Source organism: Erpetoichthys calabaricus, chromosome 4 (assembly GCF_900747795.2).
Source record: "Erpetoichthys calabaricus chromosome 4, fErpCal1.3, whole genome shotgun sequence".
Taxonomy (NCBI): domain Eukaryota; kingdom Metazoa; phylum Chordata; class Cladistia; order Polypteriformes; family Polypteridae; genus Erpetoichthys; species Erpetoichthys calabaricus.
The window spans coordinates 181,463,004-181,472,866 of NC_041397.2; the positions used below are offsets into that span (position 1 = coordinate 181,463,004).

General features: G+C 36.0%; 1 protein-coding gene across 1 annotated transcript in view; it reads left to right on the forward strand.

Moving 5' to 3' along the window:
* slc9a7 (solute carrier family 9 member 7) overlaps positions 1 to 9,863 on the forward strand; it is a 226,174-nt gene that overhangs the window by 78,812 nt on the left and 137,499 nt on the right. Inside the window, 2 exon segments of the mRNA XM_051927093.1 lie at positions 2,711 to 2,752; positions 2,754 to 2,789. Coding sequence (XP_051783053.1) covers positions 2,711 to 2,752; positions 2,754 to 2,789 — 78 coding nt within the window.

The following is a 9,863-nucleotide window of genomic DNA, read 5'->3' on the forward strand; positions in this document are numbered from 1 at the left end:
TACATACACACTTCCCCACTGGGCAAATTTAGAGTCCCTGTTGATCTAAACTGAATGTTTTGTATTGTGGGTGGAAACTGGAGGACCTAAGGAGAATTTACAGACTAGCATAAACACTTTCTCTAAGCTGCTTAAGACAGGTTCAAGGATGGACAGAGCCTTTCCTACAAGGAAAGAACCAATCCTAGATGGGACACCATTTCTTCATAGTATCCAATTAGTCACAAACCTATACTCGCTCACATGGGGCCAATTTGAAGTTACATCTTTGAGATGTTGGAGGAAACACAGAGAATAACCCCATATGTTTATGTACGTTTGTGTAGTTTTTTGCCACTTTATTTTTTCTTAAAAAAAAAAAAAGAAACAACAACATTTATTTCTCTACTATATTTTCATACAAAGAAAGTAGATCAAAGTGCTTTACAAGATGTCAAAGAGATAAGAAAAAAATTAGTTAAGAATAAAAATGAATAAGTAGCAATATGCTTACACAACACAAATATATAATTAGTAGAAAAGTAGCATCCTTTTATATACACTATCATATTCGAAGTCTACAGATTTGTACGATGAGTATGTCAGATGGACAGGGAGAACAGAACAACCAAAAACAATTCCAGTTAAGTTTGAGTAAAAAAACAAAATCTACAGGGGTTTCTAGGCCAAAAAGGCCCCATGGCCCCTGCTGGGCACTCTACCTGATTTAAATGTATTAAAATCATTTCTCATTGTTTGCAGTCAATGCAGAGTATCTTGTTGACAACAGGGGCACTTGCCTTCATTCACACATTATAGATGCCTGCTTTGATCAGGTGTTTGTGGTACAAAACACCATCACAGAAGGACCAAAACAGAGAGTAGAGAAAAGTAGAGATTAGTATAAGATTGTAAATCCCTGAAGAATATGATAATTCTATTCATGTACCATCTATTAAGAATACAACTGAAGTATAGCTGTTACAAAGGCAAATTATAAAAGTGGATTTTAGTATTTTTTTTTAAATATTCTACAGTGTTGGCCTGGTGTATCTCTGTTCATAAAGTATTTCATGTTTTTGGACCATAATAGCAAAAGGCCACCTCAACACTTCTTTTATGTATAGCTATTAGCAGACCGCTAACCGAAGATCTAAGGTTATGACTTGGAAAATAAGGAAACGGGCATTCCAAGAAATAGGAAGGAGCAGGAATATTTAAAGTTTTATATGCCATTAGCAGTATTTTAAAATCATAAATTCATAACCAATATAACGATACTAAAACAGATAACTAGAAAAAGAAAATCTGAATACATCTTAAGGTGCAACTGATCAATGTCTTTCTTAGGTAGATTAATTAGGAATGATTTACAGTAATCTAGTAGACTTAAAATAAAAGCGTGATCTAATTTCTCAGTATCTTGCAGTGTTATGAACTATCTAACTTTTACAATGTTCCGTAAGTGAAAAAAAGGAATTCCTAGTAATCTGGTTAATGTGCAATTTAAGTTTAGAACAGCATCCATGGTAACACCTAAATTCTTTGCCTCGACCTTTACCTTTAGTGCTAAGAGAGAGAGTTAATTTATTAATTCCTTCAATATTTCCATTTTTTACCAAAAACTAAGGTTTCTGTTTTCTTATTTACTTTGAGAAGTTACTATTTCAACCATTCAGAAATATAAGTGAGACATTTGCTCAGAGAACCCAGAGCATCAGAGTTGTCAGGCACTATAGATAGATAAAGCTGCATTTGTTCTGCATTGCTTTGGCAGCCTCACTTTGTCTTTGGAAATAATCTGGCCTGTTGGAATAGCATGTTGATTGGGAAAAAGCAACGGACTCAGAATAGATCCTTGTGGTACACTGTATAGAATATCATGGAGCTCTGAATTTTGATCACCACAACTAAAAAATAATTTTATACATGTTAAATAGGATTGAAATATTTGTATACTACAGTTCATTTAGTCTAAATCTAAACAAAATAAATAAATAACAGATAATGAGATCAAAGTCGTTGTTGCTGTTAATAATTTTAAGGTGCTTCAAAATAGTCAGAACATAATTATTTTTCATAAACAAAAATACAAATGTATAAAAACTGGACCAAAAGAAACAAAACATAGCTGCAGGTAATACTGTATGTAGCTTCATCAGTGGTGCTTTAAGATGGTTCAATGATCTAGACCTGAGTTTATCTGTAGGTTTTTATATGTAGTAAATGAGTCTTGTGCAGAATGATTGACTGATGCCGCATTCATGTTTTGGTTCCTGCATTGCACCTGGCACAGCCAGGATAGACTCCTGGCTATTTGAACTGGATTAAGTAGATTTGAAAATATGACATTATGTTGTACAACGTACAATTTAAAACCAAGCTTAAAATTCTTTTGCAATGGACTGATCTTTTTTGGTTGCACTAATTTATTTTCAAAGCCCTCATATGGTTTTCCAGGTTTAATACAAATAAATGATAAAGTTTAAATCATAATTTTTACTTGTGCACGGTTTACAGCAAAATATACATTTTTTCTGTAATATTTTCTGATGTATAAACTAACTTTTGGAATAAGTAGATAAAATGACTACAAAAACAACTGCAATGTGTGCTGCTGTTTATTCTGATAGTTTTCTTGAACCTTTTTAAGACTAAAATTCTCTTACAGTTGTGTGTATGATTCTTGTGGTATTCAATGATTTTTTTTTTTTTGTTTTTTTATTTGTAGGTTACATTTGACCCAGAGGTTTTCTTCAACATTTTACTACCATCCCATTATTTTCCATGCTGGTTATAGTCTTAAAAAGGTAGCTATTTAATTTTTTTAATTCTTATAGTGTTCAATTATTTGTTTTTCGTATTTATAACCAAAGATAATGGACAAACTTACTTGAAAGTTTTTGAAGAAATACAGTAATCCACCATGTTGTGTTCGACAGTCTGCCCAGCTTATACTTTGGCTCCACATGTAACTAACTCATCCTATTCACCACATTTTGGTAAATTTTAAAGCAGGTTGCTGTTGGTGCAACCGGTAAAAGGTTGTATTGAGGAGCATGTGGTAATGTGTTTTGAATTTAGATCTTAAGTTTTTAAAATGTTTATCATATACTTTTACTTTCTGCGGTGTTAGACTTAATGAATAGCATGTTAATGAATGTTAGATTTTAATTAATAGTACTACATTCTGATTCTGCTTCTGCTGAAGTTCATAGTCTGCCTTCTTTATTAGGTATTTTCAGGTTTTCCATATGGAGCCAAGCGCCTCATCATGCCCATCTGTTTAGATTTTAGGCATTGAGCTTTAAACCGTAACAGTGCTGCATATTCTTGATGTTCTGGTCTTAGGAGCCAGCACGCTCAGAACAGGGTCCACAATACTGCTGTGCATTGCTTTTTTTGAAAATGCAGCATGCACTTCACAGTTAATTTCCATTTAAACTAACTCACAAATGCAGTCCATGATGTGAGTTTGGGTTTTACTTGGAATAGAATAGCCAAGAGATAATGTAAAGCGGTAATAGCACTTTAATCTGTTGCAACAAAAATGGAAGGAAACCAATATTATTTTAAATGTTACAATAATTTAATGTTATCCTTTTTTTTGTTGTTGTATATGCCTGTGTCTGTCTTGACGTTTTATAAAAGAATATTTTTGTGAATTGTGGGATATAGATATTCTTAAAATTCTAAACAATCACTATGCAACAAACTTTATTTAAAAACATCACAGATCTAGCTCTCTGGGTGTGAGATTTTATGAGCTTTCTTAAAACATAAAAAAGAGACTAAATTGTAGAGAGGGTTTCTTTTTTTTCTTTTGGTTGATATTAATATTTACCCATATTTAATGGGTAGTAGACATAGTCAATTATACAGTATACACACATACACAAAAATCAAGACTATCTTCATGTTTTAATTATTTTTTTATGTAAATGGATTGTGATAAACTGGCCTCTGGTCCAATATTGTTTTTTACGTAATGCCGATACCTCAAGGAGATAGCATTGTATTTTTGCAAAACTCTGTAGTTTAAATTAAGCAAGTCCAGTAAATTGTTGCATATTGTGGTAGAATTTTTATTATAAATACAGGGGTCATTCTAGATACAACTTTTTAATGCATTTCATTATTAGTTCATCATGGAAGTCTGATGTTTCTAATTTATTCATTACCTGAAGAGAAACAGCCACAAAAAATAAGAGGAAGACTATATGTGGACCTGGGGGGCAGTCTGACTCATCCAGAGTTACTATCTTCTTGTATTTCTTTTTTCTTTGCATGTTTTGCTTGAAGAACAAGTATTTAGTGATTACACATTGAATGTAGTAAATAGAATGGAAAATGGGTAAAACAAATGCACAGGTATCCAAAAGGCATTTTTGTTTTTTCACAAATTAGCTTTCATTGTCTGTGCCTAAAGTACAAAGTACCATGACATTGCGAATTTTACTTGGGTTTTTTGGGGGAGCCTGAGTTCATCCCAGCAGATTGTGGCTCAAGCCAAAAACCAACCTAGACAGGACTTTGTCTGTCACAGTAAACTGAAAAGACAAAGTATATTACTGAAGACCAAACACTAGGTGTCAATTTCTTGTCCACTCCACATAAAGATACTACTAATTCAGTGGTTTTCAAGAATTTAATCAACTGTTCCTTTGTTCTATCCCCAAGCAAGAATGCACCATATGCTCCACTTACAAAGTTCTGGGGGCCTCATGTAAAACGCCGTGCATAGAACTCACACTATAACATGGCGTAAGCACAAAAAGCGGGAATGTTGCATACGCACAGGAAAAATCCAGATGCAGGAATCTTGTGTGCACGCAAACTTTCACGTTCTTCCACTACATAAGTCCCCGATCGGCGTGAAATGTAACGCACACGTGGCACGTGCCTTCTGTCCCGCCCCAACTCCTCCCAGAATTTTGCCTCTTTGAATATGCAAATCTATATAAATAGCCTTCTGGGAAAAGCACGGGGGAAAATGTAAGAATTTCAGCGAATACCAAGTGGAGGCAAAGGAAAAACGTACTATTTGTTGGTTTAAACAGAGGTATAATCAACAAAAGAAAGCTGATCGAGTGACATAGTGTCGGAGAAACTCGAAAGCTCAAGTTCACAAAGTCGCACAGTGCCCGAAATAAAAAAGTTGTCACATATCAAAGTCGGCGTGAAAAGGCGACTCGTAGCGGACTCGTCTGAGTGTCATATGAAAGCTTATTAGGGTACAGAGAAAAAAAATAGGCACGCAGTTGGGGAAAAAAGCACGAAATGTCAACTTTAAATCTCAAAATTCCACTTTAATCACGTAGTTTATTTTGTCATTAAAGTAGAACATCATAAACTTCATCTTAAAATCGTTTATTTTACTAGTTTCTCAGTAGCACGTTAAATGCTTTGTTCTGTATTTGATCTTCTATGTGCTCTATGTGTGTGAATCACTACGTGCTTCCGTTCTTTCTCTTTCTCCAACAGGACACAGAATCCATTTCATTCAGTGATATTATAGCTCTCTGAATAATTAAAATACTGAGATGTATATGTGATATCTTTTTCATGATGATAGGAATGAAAGCATGTTATTAAACATGGGAACACGGTGGAGGCAGTGATGTGTTCATATCTCACGCAAGAGGCTTGCTGCGCCATGTGCGACCTGTCGATGAAATAATTTATTGCAGAGTACTGTCTCTTTCAAAACGTACTAACCATCCAATTCCTGTCCTTACTTTTCTTTCTCCAAATACCAATCGCCACACAATCAGCTCTGTAATAGGCGTTATTAAGCTTAGAATGCTGATTCTTCAAAACTTTTTAAGGAACATTGAAATATCTTCGTAGTACATGTTTAAATTATTCTATCCGTCTATCCTTCCAGTGTCGCGTCAGCACCCAGCAATAATACAGCGCAAGGCAGGAGCTATCCGTGAACTAGCTAGCGCTGCGCGGCACCCGTGACCTCACATGTTTAATTATTAACAATACAGGTTATTTAATAAAGTTTAAAGTTTTATCTGTATACTATAAGCAACAGTGTTTTGCTTGCATTTCATCTTAAAAATTATATCGTCATCATACACACTTTATAAAGTGGCGCAGGTTGTGCAATATTATAACTGTAGTGCAAGTTTACAGGTGGGGTAATTGTACTTATAAGTACAAACAGTTCTACAAGGAGCACTTGATGGACTGATTGAGTGCGTTTATAGTTCTTGGGATGAGAACTGTTTCTGAAACGTGAGGTCTGTAAAGGAAAGGCTTTGACGCGTTTGCCGTGGGCTGAGGTAGTGTGTACTTGAAACTGTATACCGATAATTCTCTTCCAGATCAGCTGCTGCTGTGATTCCCCACTCAGATACAGTGATTATAAATACTCCGAGTGGTTGCAGTGAGAGTAATGTGGAAAAAGATTATCCGCTGTGGCAACCCTTAATGGGACAGCTGAAAGAGAGAAGGTGCAGTGAGCGTAACAATGCTTAAAGCAGTTATGGTATTTGGAATACTATGGTTATTCCCTGGACCATTATATTGCTACAGGTTAATTACAATCAGATGCATTACACTAATAAACAATATGCAGTTAATTTCAGTGTATTTATAAAAGCCGCGTCAGGAATGTGGGTCTAAGGAAAGAAAGGGTGAGCACACAGGAACAGTATCACTGCTTTGGACGCTAGGGTGCCACCAGTCTGCAAAACTGAGCGGAGAGAAATTGCGTACGCCAGGGTATGAGGCTACCATGGAAATGTGCGTGGCTTTACGCCAAGTTAGGTTTATATACATTGCGATATGAGCATGGAAACGTTCGTGACGCAACATTTCTGTGTGTACAGCACCGTTTATACATGAGGGCCCCAGGATATTTTCCTTAACAGGTGTTATATCTCCTTTAAATGATAGGCTGTTTCCGATTGTCTTCTATAAGTCTATAGGGGTATGTTATGATTTTCTGTCCACCCTTCTTGTATGTATGTATTTATTGTGACACCTGTAGGGGGCATGCCCAGCTGCCCAACCCGACACAGACAGATGCTAGAGGGCACAGTTATAAAAGCACACATGATTTATATTTATTTTTCCTTGGGGGGAAATGCCTTCCCTTTCCCCACAAGTTGTAGCAACACTGTCCCAAACAGGCTAGGCTGCAGAAAGACTTAAGTTGCCGCTCAGTAACGCAAATATTCCCTAACCTTTTGTCCTCCCTGGAATACCTTGTTGAGGTAGGTTGTTGTGCACAGCTTCATTTTTGTTTGAATTCTCTGCTAAAAAATAATAGTATTGTTTAGTGTGTACCACTAAAACCTTCACAAAAGGGATCCTTTTGACCTACAGCAAAGTGAAAAACCTTTGGGATTCCTTTGTTACTGGCAGAAACCATACATTTTTCTATTGATTCACCTACAAACAGGTTTAAAGAATAATTGTTTTAAGGCATTTCATGCCTTGGTGATATAATTCAGCTGTCTTTTCAACAACTACAACATTTAATATTGCCTTTCAACATAATGTATATTTAAGGTTCTTTACAAATGTTAGTTAATAGAAACAAAAGAAAAACAATAATTAAATACACAAATTATAATAAGGATCAGATGGTCAGTGGAGAGATCAAAAAAATCCAATGGAGGAGAAAAAAATCTTTGGGGTTCCATCACCAAGAATCTAACCAGGCCCCACTGGGCACTCAATTGTACATCTAAGATGGTTGGTCTCGTCCGTTGCGAGAGATGGACGTCTGAAGCGGAGCTCCATTAGCAGCAGTGTTATTTTTTATATTATTTCCTTATTATCCTGAGAGATCCTGTATTTATCCAACCCGAGGGTTCTACTACAGCATATATAAGCATGGTCCGCAAGAAAGGGGCTCAGAAAGAAATGGAAAAGAAAGCTAAAGCTGCATCCAAGCCCAGACCAACAATTCCAAGTTCAAGCTCAAGGTATGGCCTTTCAGAGACTGACCTGGAACAGATGGGCGAAAGCCCAGACTCCCTGGGACCACGGTCCACAGCATCGTCTCCAGTTGAGCGTGAAATGGGGAGCGAATGTGCGAGTGACGCAGGTCACGATAGCGCGTCGATTGGAGAAGATCATTTGAAACTGGAAAAGGCCTTGCAGTCTGCGTTTTCACCTACTCCACGCGAGCCGGGAACATCGGCTGTAATAGAGCCCGCTGCTTCACATACGGTGCTCGAAAGCAGAAATGATCTGTCCAAACTGAAAGTGATGATCGCTGAGCTCAAGAAAGAGATAAAGAATGATATAAAGAAAAGCGAGAAGGCAAGTGAGAAGTTGCGGCGGGAGCTGCAAAGAGCTGCGGCAGGATAACAAAGGACTCGGAGAAACGCGTATAATCTGCTTGAGGCAGCCATCAATGGTTTGCTGATAAATTGAGGAGCACATTCAGGAAAACATGTCTAAAACTGAGCACATTTGCCAATCAGCTTGGAGGATGTTAAGCGGGGACATTCATGACTCGAATTGAAATAGCCGAAAATCTAGCATCCGACCGCTGATGGAAAAGCAACAGCTGCCAGTTCCGAGTGCAAAAAACCCGGAGACAGAACTTGCTGCTCTGGAAGATGGAAGCAGAAGGAATAATATTAGAATCGAAGGTCTACCTGAGATTCGTGAAATTCCCAGCTGAACTATTCTCTAAGAATAATTGGCGAGGACTTTAAAATCGGATCCCGAGATAGCAGCAGCTTATTGCATACCTCGATCAAATACCTTTAGACCTAGGTCTTTTATTATCCCGCTTCGAGTGATTATTATGTAAGATAGATGTGATGGCACTCCTCAGACGCAAGCAAGAGATGATATTGTGAAAATAACCACATTCGTATTTCCCTGATTTCTCTCCCGCAGACAGCTGCTAAATGTGCAGCATTCTACAACATTAAACAGTGGTTACGGCAACCAATATCAAATACAGCCTCTTGTACCTGCCAAACTGAAAATGGATGTGCAAGGGCCAATACTACGTCTTTTCCAGCAAGGAGGAAGCAGAAAAAGGAATTAAGAAAGCTTATCCCCGACACTATTCTGAAACACAATAGTGAGTCCATCCTGTCATGGCATGGCAAGGAGATATCACCTGCTGTCTGATCCACTTGTAATGAGTACGGGTATTATAATTATACATCCTTTTCATTACTTGGACGCTTTTTTGTTCATGTGTTTAATTAGTTATAGACGTGTGTGTGGAAGAAATTAATTTTTTTTTTTTGTACTACCCTAAAGGAGACTGTTAAAAATCACACCCTTGGTTTATTGTTGTTATTGCATTAAGACTTGCTATGCTTATTCAGGACCACTTTCTAACACCATCCCCTGGGTTCAGCAATCTTAAAGTAATAAGATAATAAAGATTATATTATATACTAGCAAAATACCCGCGCTTCGCAGCGGAGAAGTAGTGTGTTAAAGAGGTTATGAAAAAGAAAAGGAAACATTTTAAAAATAACGTAACATGATTGTCAATGTAATTGTGTTGTTATGAGTGTTGCTGTCTTATATATATATATATATATATATATAATATACACACACATAAACATCAATATATATATACATATCTACATATACATATACACATCCACATATATATATATATATATATATATATATATATATATATATATATATATATATATATATATATATATATATATTATATACACATATCAACATAATATACACACATACAGTACATACACACACATATACTTATATACATACATATATATACATATATATACACATATATATATGTAGATATGTATATATATAATATATATATATATATATACATATATATATATATATTATATATATATAGATATATATATATATATATATACATAATATATATATAT